This window comes from Hypomesus transpacificus, chromosome 11 (genome assembly GCF_021917145.1).
Source record: "Hypomesus transpacificus isolate Combined female chromosome 11, fHypTra1, whole genome shotgun sequence".
Classification (NCBI taxonomy): Eukaryota; Metazoa; Chordata; class Actinopteri; order Osmeriformes; family Osmeridae; genus Hypomesus; species Hypomesus transpacificus.
In genome coordinates, this window is record NC_061070.1 from 16,067,778 (window position 1) to 16,084,795 (window position 17,018).

General features: G+C 47.5%; 1 protein-coding gene across 1 annotated transcript in view; it reads right to left on the minus strand.

The window, feature by feature from the left end:
- Window positions 1-2,675: 2,675 nt before the first annotated feature.
- gfra1a (gdnf family receptor alpha 1a) overlaps window positions 2,676-17,018 on the minus strand; it is a 50,876-nt gene continuing 36,533 nt past the window's right edge. The window contains 7 exon segments of the mRNA XM_047029501.1: window positions 2,676-5,199; window positions 6,066-6,113; window positions 9,725-9,927; window positions 13,699-13,833; window positions 14,807-14,916; window positions 15,804-16,075; window positions 16,077-16,156. Coding sequence (XP_046885457.1) covers window positions 5,065-5,199; window positions 6,066-6,113; window positions 9,725-9,927; window positions 13,699-13,833; window positions 14,807-14,916; window positions 15,804-16,075; window positions 16,077-16,156 — 983 coding nt within the window. The 3' untranslated portion in view covers window positions 2,676-5,064.

The window sequence follows — 17,018 nt, forward strand, 5'->3', positions numbered from 1 at the left end:
CCTCTTATACATACTGACTATTTCTCTTCTCATTCTTTCTCTCTTTTTCTTTTTCTCTATCTCTTCCCATATGTCTGTTATTACTCAGTACTAAACATCGATGCTTAATCCCATCACCATCTCCTGTGTGTGTGTGAGAGTGTGTGTGTGTGTGTGTCCAGGGTCTGGGCGTCCTCCCCCACTTGACGGTCTGCTCTCCTGGGGTCAGCCCCGGCCCTGCTCCCCTGATGCATGTCTCGTCCAAACCTCCATCTTTGTATCGTCGTGGCGACGGTGAGCCATCTCCTTCCGACTGACTCTTTGATGTCATGATTTAGTAAAAGGCCGGGCGACTGGATGACTAACAAAGCAGACGGTTGTCCTCTGATCCCACACACACACACACACACACACTCTTAATATGACCATATAATCACACTCATCTCACACACAACACTCATCTCACACACACTCTGCGTATTGTCCTCTGGACTCCCACTCTCACAGAGCCATGTTGACCCTGTTGACCTCTTGCCTACACAGTTTCACCCTGAAAAGTCACGAGTGGCCTGCACTAACGCCAGCACGTCTGATCGCCACAGGAAAAACAGCTAAGCTGCAGACACAGTTGGACAGTGCGAATCTATGATGCTGTTGCTATAACATGTTTACGACTTTTTATGGAAAACGAGGTACCAACAGTATATCAGGGTTGTAAAACACCAACATAATTACACTAGGAAGAGAATAAAAGGAACAAGGAGGAGGAGAGCATTTATTAGTATTCATAAACCATTTGTCTCTGTGACACAGAGCTGCCCACGAGGGAAAGGTTTGTGTCTCTGGCTCAGGCCCCATGTGACCTATCAATGGACTTTAATGAAGGCCTTGGTCATGCGACTGGTCTGTTTTCGTTTGTGTACTTCTCCCTGATTTCAGACCCTGCATTACACCAAGGATACCGGCAGAGGAAACCTCTGGTTTTCATCTTGTCCTTCTCACCGTCAGTTTTATACAAATTATCCCTGAGAAAAGGTGAAGGCCAACCCTATAAACAATTTCTTTGTGAGATGTGTTTATGAGAACTATTAAATCATTCACTTGCCTACTATCGTTGATGATGGAGTAAAGTTTCCCCCCACAGACACCTCTGCAGGTCAAACCAGGGTTTGGATGGAGCCTCTTCACAGAAAGGGTCATTAGAATGGAGCTTTATACATTGTAATAAGCTCCATCTCCACAGTGAAGCGACGTTTGACTCCCGCTATCAAAAATCCAATTCGGCCCACATTTATTGGAATTAATACTCAATGTCTGTCTTTTACCATTGTGTTTTCTGCCAGGGGGATTTCATTTCAAGGTTTAGCATCGCATTTGTTTGACATTAATACCTTTTTCACTCTGCTTTCTCCGATAATATGTGTTACGTCTCTTCAGCCTAGGCCAGATCTATCTGTTTTCATCAAATGTATTCACATGGGAACTCCTTTCCTCAATGAGAGCTCAGCTTACAAAATATCTGCGTTATTCTTTTTTATGCACTGTATGCACTTGAGGGACAACCTGTTAGCATCATTTACACTTATATATTCCTCCAAAATAATAGTTTGTGATTTTGTTCGAGTCAGTTGAACTGCAGTTCCTTACCCCCGTTGGATTTTGTAAACAAACACTGGAACCAGTTTTTCTCTTCAACCTTCTACATGTGTTTCCATGTAATGCAGACAGCTGTCAGCGCTGCATTCTGTCTCTGCATCAGATGTTTCCTATCTTCTCCAACTCATCCTCTCTCTCTCTCTCTCTCTCTAACAACCACAAACGCTTCACAAAGACGTCAGTTCAAAGCCAGCACAATCTGGTATCGTGTCGATATAAAACACCGGTGACATTTTCAGTTTGATATCAGGACAAAGTTCAAAGAGACAAACGGGGATGTGAGAAGTCCTCATGTTACTGATCCCTAAACTGTGGTCCTCCCAATGTCAGGCACACAGTGGCCCTACATAGATGCTGAAGCACATGATACAGGGTAGCTTTTACTTCCTGTTCCTTGTGGTAAAGACAAACGCTGTTCACAGTCCTCTCTCTTTGTTGAAAGAGGCAAAAAGGCAATGGTCGTCTAAAAGGGTCTGTTTCCAAAATATCTTGAGTACTACACCAGCTGACAGCTGGAGGTGTTGACTGGATGCTAGCAGGCCCAAGGCTGGTGTACTGGATTGACCTTGGCCGCTTGTCTCAGGTAAAAATGTTGTTGCTGCACGTCAGCAGTTACTGATCTCTCCTCAGTCCTTTTCGTTTCATTTGTGTGTGTAAATAGCATTTTAAACACTGAATGAAGTTCTATTAAGAAGCTGAGCTTATCATTGCTGATCATGAGCTGATCATTTCACTACTCTGTCTTTTGTAGACATGGCAAATAAGTAAACCGTTATTATAACTGTGACTTTTCTACTGGTTTCTAATTACCAGTGTCTTGCCCCCCCCCTCCCTCTCTCTTTCTCTCTTGCTATATCTCATCATCATCATGTGGACAAAAGACCACAAGGAAACAAGACTATTTCATGAGTCAACTTTTTTAATCATCATTTTATACAATAGATTGTACATTTCCACAAGCTAAGAAGAAATAACGCTAGGTAGCTGAGGGATTCATGATCTCCAGTCAATATAAACATAGCAGTTTGATTTTTTTTCTATTTTAAACAACCGACATCATGGAGATGAATACAAATATACTCTGCACCATTTTTCTGTGTGGAATATTTAAGATGGCCGTCCAGCACCCCTCATCCGAACACATTCACCTTGTCTCTGTGAAACTATCAGCTGGACACCCTGTAGCTTGGACACCAGTGACCAATTAGAAGAAGCCACCCAAGGCATGTTGACCCCACCCATGGATCAGATTCAAACTCTTATGCTCTGTTATTGCGTTTCTCATCACCCATGCAATATTCTCTAACTGCAGCCCTGTAGAAGCCTCCCTCCACACGTGTCTGTGCTTAAGCGGTGAGCTAGGCCCCTCCCCATGTGTTGTGATGTCACAGAACATTCACTGCAGTCCACAGAGTATGTCCTAAAGCACACCGAATTGTGTGACCAGGCTATCCTGGTCAATGGTCCTAAAGCATGACATAGAAACTGGAAAGAAAGGCCGGAAAAATAAAAGATAGAAAAATAACAAGGTACATCCCCAAAATGATGAGACAGCCAACTTCACTCTTCAGTGGGCATATGTTACATCATTAGTTTGCTTAGGAAACATAGCAGGGCGCACATACATTTATGTCCTCCTTTTCCAATGCAAGTTATATACAGTATATTGGGGATACATATGTTTTATATGAAGAAAAAAACAAGAAAATGTAGTTTAAATCGGCGTATTCTGTAATCTAAATTTAAAAATGGCTCATAGTGCTCCCAAACAGAATATCATAATAAGACATTTATTGTCCAAATTACAAGTTTCAATCAAGTACATACATATATCATTGTAATGCCCTGTAAATAATGTGTACTATACATTACGTTTTTGAGAAGCCACACAACATGTCATAAAACCAAGCAGCATGTCATAAATGTTTTCAACTGTTCCAATGACTAACGCATTAGCTTCACATGCTACGTATGCGTGAGGTGACTGTGTACTGGGTCGGAATAGGTTCCACGTTTGATCCCAAAACATGATGAAATGCAGAACTTTTTTTTGGAACATTACTTCAGAGAATTACACACGATTATGATACAACGCCGATTCTTTCCCTGGAAATGCTCAGGATAAACATACAGTACAAAACGCGATCATCTACGTATCGGCGGAGAGGGGGGGGGGGTCACATGGTACAGTTTGTAACTGCACTCTGTGATGAGGGCATCTTGTTTGTACCTCGACGTGAATGACAGGTTTGCCGTTGTCAAGTCAATGTGACACTATCCTGAACAGATGGCTGGGCTGTGTGGAGAAAAGTGTGCGTAATAGTAGTGTATCATAAAGCAACGGCTATGAGAGTCAGGGACAACACTTCCTATCACAGCGTCTTCACCTTCCCTGCGAGACTCACGCCTGAAAGTACTCAACCTACTCCCCGTCCGGAACGCTTTTAGGCATGGAAGCTTACGATACTCCCACACCTGCTGAAGTTGATTACTTTGTCTACCAGAAAAGCTTTGAATAGTGTCCTGCCATAGTGTTACAATCCATCGTGATCTACCTTACCTATTATCTTCTTATATCTAGCTGAGAGAAGTCCTGAACTAGATGTTGTTATAGGCCTACTGAACTCCTCTACATAATAGCTGAATATACAAGTTTCTAGGGGAAAGATAAACAAGAGTGTATGTGTGTGCTAGTCTTTGCCTGTGTGCTTTGCATGCTTGTGTGCGTGTGTGTGATTCAGAGCTCAAACATGTTAAGGGTTCAGCTCAGCCAATGCAGGGTGAGGAGCATGTGACAATATGGCTGAAGGACGGCCTCGATAGTCGTTTAGGACTGAAGATTCCAATCCTTGGAGATCACTCTTGGGGAAATTTAGGGAATCCTTTGCTCTATTTGTATTCCTGACCCCTTTACTCCTTCTAATGTTAAAGCATGGCATACACCATTTCAAAACACACACACACACATCACAGATGAGATATAGTTACATCTAAATGCCTACCTCATTTGAACCACTCTTTGAAGAAGTGACAGTGGACATCTTGTCTCAAAGACGCCTCCTCAATGTAGATGCACAGTCCTAAATGACTATCTCATGGTTGCACAGTGCAGTGGGTCACTACCCCAGATACCTGCGGTTATGTACGGCGATGCCACAACGCGTCTTCTGCGCTTAAGATTGCCGATTCCGCAACGGAAAACGTTTTCCCTTTCACGGAAACACAGAGCAAAACCGAGTAGCACGTTAATATCACTTTAGCACACTGCGTCAACGTAAGCCTCTAAAAACCAGAATTCAAGAAAGGAGTCAGGGAACCAGGGAAAGAAAAACACAACAGGTGTACTGGGAACAGAGAATGTTGTTTCTTGTATGTTTGTTTTTTTGTACAAAGTGTTGTCAGTCTGTGTGTTTGTGACCGCCGGTGCGGCTACAAGACGGTAGCTGGGTAGAGCGCCACCAGGGTGCAGTACAGCATCCAGGCCTGAGGGGGCAGCATAGAGGTCCTCGGGGTGGCTGAACCTAAGATGGCGGTGGATGTTCCAGGGTCGTCTATCTGAGGGTCCTGGAAGGAGACGGCGAGAGGAGGGGTGAGAAAGCACGGACATATAAGGAAGGTAATCAGTACACAACACTTTTGTTACACTCAGTTTAAGTTGATTAGGGTCATTACCCTCTTGAGGTCCACTTTGAATACAAGTGAATAAATTGGCATTTTGCTCTCAACCCAATAAATTGCCTATTTTAGTCCAAGCATAATGATTGGTCTGTTCTTAACAGCATCCATAACCAGTTTGTGTCTGAATTCTGCTGCACTTACAAACACTGCCTCAAACAAAGGTTTGAATAATCAAAGTCACATTTAAGTCTTTCAATAACATTATCCAATTTAGCGGTTTGTTTTGAGTCTCTGCGTAGAAAACAAAAGGGGGTTTTGCTAAGTGAAATGCCAGGGTTGCTCTTTTCTATCCGTGTGTCGCTTCAGAGATGAGATGAAAGCGGCGTTTGACAAACTAATAAAATGGTGAGCTGAAAGCAGGGTCATCTCTTTTCAGGCTGCCTGGACCTGCCAGTGCCTCCTTAAATGTCACTCGATGGCATAATGCAGCTTTATTATGTACAATGACATTTACTGAACTTTAAAAGCCAGTAGATAAGCAGCGATCACATTTCAGCCCCCAGGACTACAAAGACCATGAGCACGTGTTTCAGGGTTGCCATGACTCAGTCGAAGGAGTGGATGACCTTTGACAGGGGGTCAGGGATCTAGGTTACAATCATAACTCTGTCTGACCTGTTCAGGAATAATCTCTTCAATCCAGTAACTTTACCCCCATGGATTAATTACATGTCTACACCGATCATCTCCAGTGTTGAGAAAAGTTTGGACCTGATGTCATATAGCTTCATTAGAAAATGATTAGAACTTACCACACACAACACTCCATCAATAGAGGCATTGGACTTCAGTTTCTGAGCCTGTAAAGCAGAAGAAGACAAAGATATGATCACCTCTGTTACGTTTGGCTGCCAGACAGCGAGATGAGAGGAAGGGGGAAAAAAAACTGTGTCAGACAATGTGATAAGACAGTATTGGATAGGGAACCGTTATCATTCAACAATTTTACTTCCTCTTTTAAGACACGGCCAGATCCAGAACTAGGCTATCCTGAGGTACAGGCTGCACTTGTTATACGTCTGAAATAAACCCTCTGGCGGGCAGAGAGAGAGAGAGGCCTTGAAGAAGTGCTGCAGATGACGGAGTCAGAGAGAGGTGGATGGATGTAAGGAAGGGGAGAGTGGTGTGAAGCTCTCGCCTGGAGCGGAACAGGAAAGCAGCCTCACAGCAGGCTACATGCTTGTTCTCTGCCAGGTGATTTTTTCCGTTTTTTTTCTCTCAAACTGTAATGATCTCTGACACTGGCAGGAACATTTATATTTTTGATTTATAGAGTGTTGGGATCTTCCCAAACTGGCGAGTTGACATTTATGTCGACTTTAAGGCAAGGGGGGGAGTCAGAAATGTTTGTGTTTGTGTGTATGTATGTGTGTGTGTGTGTGTATTTGTTTTTCAATTTGTGTGTGTGTGTGTCCATGGGGGTTTCAGTCTGTCAGTCTTATAGATGAACACACAGTCTTAGTGCGTACTGCCCTCCCCAAACCAGGCGAAGAGTCACATGAGACGCATTATAATTCAGTGATCAAGGCAGTATTATTATACTCTTGCCTCGCCACCAAACAGCAGGATGAAATGTTTCCATGGATTCATATCCATAAATCCTCCTTGTGTTTGGAGCTCACTATACAGGGAATATGATATGACCGCATAAACAAACAGAGAGAAATGAATAATTTCACATGTGATGCTGAACTCCACATCAATTCTCAGACGGATGGATTATCGCTTCTGTTCTGTGTGGGTGGCTGTAAGGATGAGTGTGTCTTTGGCTCCTGTTTGAGGGCCTGCTGTGAGAAGTGGGTGTAGATATGCTGTTTGTCTTTGTTACCTGTGTCTGAATCCAGCTAGAGATGGGTGTCCTACGGGTGAACTCTCTTCCTGCTTCTCTCACTATGACCAACTATCGGACTCCCAAGAAACGCTGATCCAGGTTCATACCCTCATCATCAGATGGATTTGCAGAGATGGTGGAGGAATCAGGATTGCAGCACATACTGCAGTACAGGTTTGGATCTGTGTGTGTGTGTGTGTGTGTGAGTGGATAGCCAACAATGGCTGAGGACTTTGGCTGTGGGGAGGGGGGGGGGGCTGTGTGTGTGTATGGGGGGGGGTGTACACACACACCAAGCTGTGTGTGTTTTAGTATCTAAGTACAATATGTTTGTATGTGGTGGCACGGTGCGTTTGTAAGGTTGTTGTACAATTAAATTGTATAACAGCAACATTCCATTTTCATTACTCCTGATTTCCATAAGGTCCTGGGGTCCTTTGCAGTTTTACTCAGATTCACAACTCTCAAGAACAGACTGTTAGCTCCAGGACCCAATCTCTCTGACAGCCAGGTTGGTGAGTGTTAGCTCGCTAGCTAAACCCTGCTGCGCTCAGATACTCTCTCTCTGTCTCTCTCTCTTTGTCTTTGTTCTGGGCTGGAAAACCGCTGCCAGCCACCTGACTTCATTTAATCACACACGCAGGATAAAAGATGCTCCGCTCTCCCAGTGTCTTCCTTTCACACAAAGAGAAACATTTACAGACAAAAAAAGAACCCCTCTTGCAGGAATAGAAGACAAAACAAAGAAGTGTTGCCTAATTCAGTTTTGAAGCTTACGAGTCAAAAACACTCGTTTTTGCCCGACCAACAGGAAGCAAATTAGATGTTGGGGTTTCAACAATGGGAAAGCAGAAAAGCACCTGTCTCCAGCAGTTTTTCTAGTTCTTTAAAGGAGGGTGACTGAGGGGGTCATACTGTCTCTCTTCTTTTCAGTGTTGGTTGAGTAGCGTTCGTTGTGGAGGGTTTGGCCTGTGGAGTTTGAGGATGTAATGTTGCCTGTGGCTGCAAAGCTGGTTCAGGATAGAGGCCTGTGAATGGCGGTCCAGTGGGTTCATGCACACCTATGTGTGCTTCTGTGAGTGTGTGTGTGCTGTCTGCATTGTATCTGGGTGTGCGCTCGCCCAGTGTGTGTGTGTGTGTGTGTGTGTGTGTGTCTGGTGTATCTAGAGGATGAGTGTGTGTGCTCTGTTCTGTGGCCCGTTCTGTGAGTGTGTCATTACAGAGAGCTTGTCAGGGCCTGACGGGCGTCCCTGAGCCACGCACAAGCCTTCAAGCAAACAGGGTTAATACAGGAACACACACTCTCATTAACTTCTACTTGACACTCCAGTGCCAACACACCATCCACCAGCCTCTCATTATAAACTCACTGTGTGTTTTTGTGTGTGTGTATGTGTGTGTGTGTGTGTGCAATCATGCTTGTATGAAAGCACAGAGTATGTGGGTGTGTGTGTGCATTTGAGATGTCAGAATATAATTTTCCTTCAGTCTATAATAACAGGTTATTTAACCTGGTCCTATATTATACAGTATTATACAGTTATACTGTTAGCTCATCACGGCAGCACAGGAATATAGCATGCCTGCCGGAGTGTATATTTAAATCTGGAATAAATATGCCTCCACTAACTGTCCCCCACTAACAGTTACCACCGTGTGTTGTGCTCCTCTAACAGATGTAAGTCGCTCTGATAAACAGGTTTCTCTCATGTAGGTTAGTCCCCTGACCTCCAGCCCGGTCCACCTTCTGTAATGAGCCGCTGTTATCCCCCTTCCTCATCCCTATTAGCATGTGAATGGCTGTTCACCTAGAGGTGCTGTGGAGGACGGGCCCAGACAACCTCACCGGGGGGGGGGGGGGGGGCGGACGGACGGACGGGCGGTCAGACGAGTTAATGGGCGCTTTCGGTGGCATCAGGTGACATTCAGACTGGGTGGCTCGACAGTTACCTTGTCGCTGTGACTTTGAGAAGGTGATATTGTTACAGAGGAAGATGAAGGGATAAACGAAGGCCAACATCAACAAGATAAAACCTGTTTGGTCTTTCTGGTCTCTCTCTGTCTGATCTATACAGGAATAGAAATGAAAACAAGCTCCGAGAACTATCATTCAGAAGGTCGTCTCTCAAACAGTCTTCTATCTACGAACATCAGCTAGCTAAGCTTAGACACTGCTTAGTAGTCAGATCTCATACACTTCCTGCTCACAGACACACCAGGAGCCAAATGTATCCCAATACTTCAGACACACACACACACACACACTGCTGTGTGAACTTAAAACACAGGTATTGATCTCCCAAAAACATTTGGATCATTTCCATCAAGCAGAGATGGATGAAAGGACTTCAGTTTAACTGTAAACAAAACAAAAACTTCAAAAGTGGAGACAGGAAGTGGCGAGATGTTTGCCACCCTGTTTGGGGCGTGTTCAGGACAGTTTTCTCCATCATCTGAACATGGTTTGCAGCGGCGGTGCCAGCATGGTGCCAGCATGGTGCCAGTGTGGTGCCAGTGTGGTCCCAGCGTGGTGCCAGCGTTGGGGGAGATGGTGTGTGTGCAGCAGGGGGGCATGGTCACCTGTAGGCTGCCACAGAAGTGGTAGATGCTCTGGTCTCCAGCGTTGAGGTGGTTGTTGTGCGTGGCGGCGGCGTCCAGAGAGTTGGGGGAGCGCTCCCTGCTCTTCTGGTAGGGGGTGGTGGTAGAGGTGGTCGTTTGTACCGGGGGCATGGGCTGCCACACCCCCACGTCGGTCCCGTTACCGAATGCCTGGATGGCGTTCCCTGTGGAGGGGGAGAGGGGGAGAGGGGAGGAGGTCAGTGCTGCCAATGGGGGAGGGAGAGGAGCAGGGGGGATGAACATAGGCTTTGTGCTTATGTGGTAACATAACTAGAAAAAAAAGTGTGTGTGTGTAGGACAGACAGTGTGTGTGTGTGTATGTGTGTGTGTGTGAGAGAAGTCTGTGTGATGTTATTTTGTGAGATAGTAAATGTCTCTAGGTCCTAAATCAAACATTATCATCAATCCATTACCAGAAAAAACACCACTACTGCACTGTAATCCATTTGCCCTAATAGCTATTGCCGGCCTGCCTTCTCCAAACACAATCAAATTATGTGAAGTTAAAAAGTAAACTCTGAGCTGGAACACAATCCTTGTTGTGTACGTGCATACGAGTGTGTGCATGTGTGTGTTTGTGTGTTAGAAAGCTCTTTATTTTGGCTGAGGGATATGAATATGTTATGTGTGACGATGATAATAAAAACAAAGACTAAAGTGATGAGGGAGCTATTTACTGAGTCCATTAGAAGGGCCCTACTCCACCTGGTCTGGCTTTGAAGGCAGTCACACACACACACACACACACACACACACACACACACCCACACACACACACACACCCCAGGATAGATGGGCTAGCCCTGCAGCCAGAAGAGTAATTAGCCTAGCTTTTCCCTGGGTCACATAATCCATTCCAACTATGAGACGACACTTTTGGAAAAAAAAAAAACAACGAAAAAAATATTCGTAATTTGCATTAAGCAATTTTTTACCATCTCACATATTTACTGCATACATACACACGCTGTCGGTTTGTACTCTATATTCTCATCAAGATCTGAATCTACAAAGGTCTCTGACTAACAACTCTAAAAGGCCTTTCTAAACACACACACACACACCTCTGTCAAAGGCTGGCTGTGCAGAAATAAATGAGAGCTGATTTCATTATCAGCCAGTGAGGAGGGAGGCTTGGCCAGCAATCCGTGGCCTTGCAGCCTCATCCTATTGTGTCAGCGCAGCGGAGGACTGATGAGCGCATTCACACTAGAGATAGGGCTCTTTACCCAGCCTTTTGTCTTCTGACAAGGCCTAATTAGACACACAGAACGGAGCCTGTTGTTGGAAGAAGCGCTGTCGCCCATGTTTGGCTTGCCGTGGAAACCCCGGGGTACGCGACTGGATGATCCATTAAGCAGCCTTTGATTCCGCACCAGATTAAAGGCAGTCCGACTCGGCTCCGGTGATGTGAGGGAGCGCAAGATACTGTTCGCGCGTCAGTTAAGCGAATACGGCCTCTACATTTTAGTTCAACTATAAATTATGGGAAGGCGATATCATCACCTCAGATGAATGCTAGCATATAGACAACTGACAGCCTGTAGAGATCTGCAGACTTAAAAAGATCCACAGCGCAACACAAGAGATAACATTACGCTTAAACAGAGGGCGATGATGTGGCAATTGGGCAGGTTAACAAACACCGCGTGAGGGCCTAGGACAGCTCATCTCTACGATCAGCCTGCATCAGTAGACGGCATCGTGGGTAAACATCAAATCGGTACCATCGCTAGCTACTGTAAACCACTCAAAAGGACCACTCACAATCACGGCTAGAAATACACCGGAAAATGCAGACTTTGAAGAGCACTGGCAATCTACGTCCCTTGTGCACTGTAAATGCAAATATTGTAGGATTAGGATGGCTTACTTTACATGCCCATCTACTACAGAACATTTCAAAATCTCCTACTGTACCAATTTGAGGAAAGTAGTGAAGTCTCTCCCACACGGAGAACAGTTGTGTTAGGGTCTGGGGACGGGGCTGCAGAACAGTGCTGTGGTCTGCTGACCACGAGGAAATGTTGAGGAGGCACATCAAAGAACAATGCACTTCAGGGTTTAGCATGAGTGGACACAATATCACTGTAACCCTGACAGGCCTTGTCCAACTCTCTCTCTCTCTCTCTCTCTCTCTCTCTCTCTCTCTCTCTCTCTCTCTCTCTCTCTCTCTCTCTCTCTCTCTGTCTCTCTCTCTCTCTGTCTCTCTCTGTCTCTCTCTCTCTCTGTCTCTCTCTATCTCTGTCTCTCTGTCTCTCTCTCTCTCTCTCTCTCTCTGCCCTTTCTCACTCTTCTCGACTCATTGCTCTGATTTCTACAGCTTTCCTGTGTTACTCATTGTGTGTGTGGCTATGCAGAGAAAGGACTGTGCCCCCCACTCCTCCACTACCCCCCCCAACCCGATAAACTTCACCCCTGCCTCCTCCCCTCCTTGCCACCCCAGGCTACCTGGCTGGGGGGCTGGGGCATGGTGGGGGCTGGGGGCTGGGGGGCAGGGGCATGGTGGGGGCTGGGGGGGCTGGGTGGTGGGGGGCTGGGGGGGGGCTTGGGCGTAGTGGGGGCTGGGGCGTGGTGGGGGGTTGGGGCCTGGTGGGGGCTGGGGTGCTGGGGCATGCCGGGGTCTGGGGGCTGGGGGGGGCTTGGGCGTAGTGGGGGCTGGGGTGCTGGGGCATGCTGGGGGCTGGGGGGGGCTTGGGCGTAGTGGGGGATCACAGGGCTGTCACACCCACAGAGCCCACAGAGCCACACCAGCTCTGACTGGCCGAGGAGGCTCCTCCGTAGGCCTGTCAGCCTGACTTACTGCTGAAGCAGCTTAATGAGACTGGAGGGGAGAGACACACAGAGAGAGAGAGAGACAGAGAGAGAGAGAGAGAGAGAGAGAGAGAGAGAGAGAGAGAGAGAGAGAGGGGAGAGGGAGAGAGGGAGAGAGAGAGACAGATAGAGAGGGAGAGAGAGGGAGAAAGAGAGAGAGAGACAGAGAGAGAGAGAGACACACAGAGAGACACACCGAGAGACACACAGAGAGAGAGAGAGATAGACAGACAGACACATAGAGACGAGAGTGAGAGAACAGTTTAGCCCAGATCAACTCCTCGTCTTCTTACATCTTTTCAGCAGCCTAGAGATGAAGTGTCTGACCAACACAGCCCTTTGTATCAACCAGATCTGTTTGTACTTGTAGGATTCTCAGCCCTGTCCGATTGTCACCTGTCTTGTCAGTTCCAAAGTAGAACTGTGTACATGTATAATGGTATTGGCTGTAACATGGACCTCTCTGATACATTAGGAAATGACAGGTGGAAGTTTAGCTGGGACTGCACAAAGACAGAGACTAGACACACTCTATTACCATGGATCTGCTATCACCAAAGACACGCCATGGGGAAGAAGCGCATTTCCTTTGTGTGTGTATGAGTGTGTGTGTGTGTGTGTGTGTGTGTGTGTGTTGTGTTTAGTTAATTAAAGCTGTCTGATATGTGAGAGGAGCCGCAGAGTTAGAATACAATGTCCTGGCAATCAGAGGTGCTGTGTGGATACTGGAATCACACACACACACATACACGCACACACATAAAAGGGGTGCTGGTTTTGTTGGTGCAGAGCATTGAGGATATATAATTAATCACCAATCACACCTAGCAAGCACCTACTAAACAGAAGCAAAAAAACACAAGCACACATCATCACTGTCTCTTTCATTCTGAAAGCGTCAGTTTAAAAAATAAATAAACAGGCGTGGTCCCTAACAGCAGCTGTCAATGTATGGATGTGATAGTAGAGGATGGGGGAGGAGAGGAGGGGGAGGGAGAGGATGGCAGAGGAGAGGAGAGGATGGGAGGAAAAAGAGGAGGGGGAGGAGAGAGGAGGAGAAGAGAGGAGAAGAGAAGAGGGGGGGGGAGAGAGAGAGGAGAGCTGGAGGACTCGTCACTTACGGAGGCAGGTGTTATCAGTGAAGAACTCTGTGAACTTGTCGCAGTCCTCCTTGCTGTTGCCACTACTGCTGCAGTCACAGTAGGGGGACACGCTGATCTTGGGGGAGCGCAGATAGTTGGGGGTCAACACCGTACCTGTGAGAGGGGGGTGGGGGGGTGAGAGGAGAGGAGGGGTCCGTAAAATCATGTTTTAGTGTGGACTTGGATCCGATTTGACACATTTTGCTTCATCAAATTCAGTCTGCTGTATTTCCTATTCGTATTTTGAAAGCAGAAAGCAAGGTGTTCAAACATTAGAAAGCTGAGGTAGAGGTGAAGAATTAGCTGTCCTTCCCGCCGCTAAAGTAAATAGCTGCAGTCAGTAATTTCGTGCTTACACAATACATTGTTCCTCTGCACTGGCACTCCAAATACCAGGCTTTTTGTTTTGCTTTGCGGTGAGGGGCTGAATGAATCGGCGCTTTGCTGGTTGCTGTGTGGACTAGCTGCTACAACTGGCCTGGAGGGGAGAAAGGGTGATGGATAGAGCTGGGATGTGTCCCTGAGCGCAGGAGGGAGAGAGGGAAGGAGGGAGAGAGAGGGACGGAGGGATGAGGTGAGAGAGGGATGCAGTCAGAGATAGGAATGGAGGGCGAGGAGGGAAGGAGCGAGAGAGGGATGGAGGGAGACAGGGAAGCAGGGAGAGAGGGAAGGAGGGAGTGAGGAATGCAGGGAGAGATAGAGGGTAGGAAGGGAGGGAGAGAAGAAGAAAGGGGGGGAGGCCAGATAAAGGAACCAAATCTTCTCTGCACTCTTTTTGTCCTTTCCTTTATCTCGCTCATGCTCAGCCTCCATTTCCTGCCTCTCTCGCTCCATCGAGTCTGCTCTTAGTTCACAGTGAGCTTGTCTCTGAGGAGGAGGAAGAGGAGGAGGAGGAGGAGGAGTGCTATGTTGAGGTTGACCCTTGCTGTGACATGTCAGAAACTAAAAGGTTGCTCCTTTCAGAAGCCATTTAAAGTCTTCAACTGCAAAATGGTTCAAATGTTCAAAACAAAATTGAAAGTGAAACGCCACGTGTGAACACACCAGGAGCCTGTGGGTGAGGAGAGGATGTGAGGGCTAGACTCACCAATAAGACCAGAGTAGGACAGGAGGCAGTCTGCGTAGTTCTCCTTCAGACAGCCAGACAGGGAGCGAGGCTCAGGCTGGCAGTTAGCAAAGAAGTCAGCCAGACGAGACCTGGAGGACAGACAGACACACTCAGTATGACCTCCAACCCACAACCTATGCACTGACCTCTGACCCCTCGTACTATTTGACCATGCAGGATACTGGTAACAAGACCTTTTGGTGGATAAAAAAATGTGTGTTCATGCACACACACACACCACACACACACCAACACACGCACACACTCAACAAACAAGATATGGTGAGCAGGCCTTGAGGCTGGCTTCCAAAAAGGCCTCATTTATTAGCACTAATGCCTCCATGTAATCCCAGAGAGCTGCTGCAGCCATGCAGGAAGAGCAGCAGGTCCTGAGGCAGGAGAGGTTTGACATACGCCACTCACTCACTCAGCCAGCCTGCTCTCTCTCTCTCTCTCTCTCTCTCTCTCTCTCTCTCTCCTCCTGTTTCACTCTCCCTACCTCTCTCTCTACCTCTACCTCTCTCTCTCTCTCTCTCTCTCTCTCTCTCTCTCTCTCTCTCTCTCTCTCTCTCTCTGTCTCTCTCTCTTTCTCCCTGTTTCACTCTCCCTACCTCTCTCTCTACCTCTACCTCTCTCTCTCTCTCTCTCTCTCTCTCTCTCTCTCTCTCTGTCTCTCTCTCCCTGTTTCACTCTCCCTACCTCTCTCTCTACCTCTCTCTCTCTCTCTCTCTCTCTCTCTCTACATCTCTCTCTCTCTTTCTTTCACTCTCCCTACCTCTCTCTCTAGCTCTCTCTCTACCTCTCTATCCCCCTATTTCCCTCTCTCTCTTTCCCTCTCTCTCTTTCCCCCTGTCTCTCTTTCAACAGCCTCTCAAAGTTACACAACACGCCTAACCTAAAGACATGTGCCAGTACCACCCACTCAACAGCTCAACAATACGAGTGTGTGTGTGTGCGTGTGTGTGTGAGGACCCACCTGCAGATGTAGTTGGTCTTGCAGGACTCCTGCAGTAGCAGGCAGTTGGGTCTCTCCTTGTCCTCGTAGGAGCACACGGGCACGATGGTCTGGCGGCGACGCTCCGAGCAGGCCGACTGGTCGCCGGGCGGGCAGGAGCAGAACAGCATGCCGTACGAGTGTTTGGGCGGGACCTTGTCGAAGAACTGCCGCAGCGCCTTGTGGCACTTCCTCTTGTTGCAGACCTCGGCGGTGGACACCCGGCTGGTGCAGGGGCTGATGTAGGACGAGCGGGTACTTCTTACACGTGTCGTTCAGGTTGCAGGCCTTGGCAGCGTTCAGGCAGTTGTTCTCCCTGGTCACCGCCGGTTCTCCTGTCGGGGGTGGGGGGGAGAGGGGGCAGAGTGGGGTCAGTATGGGGTGTCTGGAATACAGCGGGCTAGGATCAGTGATGGGTGGGATGTTTCTGACGCTGTGTCTGTTTTGATTTGGGGAATGTTTATACGGTAAGTATATTTCTACTGTGTCTCAACACGAAAGACTGTGTTGGCTGAAGGTAATAGATGATACATGAACACAATACTTAACGTGCAAGGAGACACACAAACAAAACGTGGAGCGCCGTGAAGACGATCGCGAGATCACACAACAGAAACAGCATGCCCCCCTCGAGAGGACTGGATGGAAGAATTCACAACAGCAACGTATAATCGAACCCTGAGAGAGGCTAGCGTCCTGGCTAATGATGTGTTGTCAGCTAGACAGAGCGCTACAGACCCCGGTTACAGCAGCCCAGCGTCTCCGCGGCCCCAAATCAAGCAGTGGCCCGCCCCTCTACACCCCTGCAGGCTAAATACATCCTCGTCTTTCCCCAGCCTGCGTCTCATCAAAGCCTGCAGCGCACCACCCCCCCCGCTCTCTTCCTCTCTGTCTGTCAGCTCCCACTAATTGCCAGCTTTCTTACAGACCCCCCCCCCCCCCCCCCCCTCCATTAATTAACATTTTCCAGACTTTTCTTTGGGGGGGGGGGGGGGGGGGGGGGGGGTGGGGGGGGGGGGGGGGGGGGGGGCGGGGTTGAAATGGAGCAACAACAGCATTTTTCTTTAATGAGCCCCAATTAAAACGTAGAGTAGTTGGTGGTGCTGGTGGTAGAGTCAAAGAGAGAGGGTCGTCTGGCCACTGAATGCTGGAATGGGTGTTGACCCAACACGTCCTTTGACAAATAAGAAGAGTAGA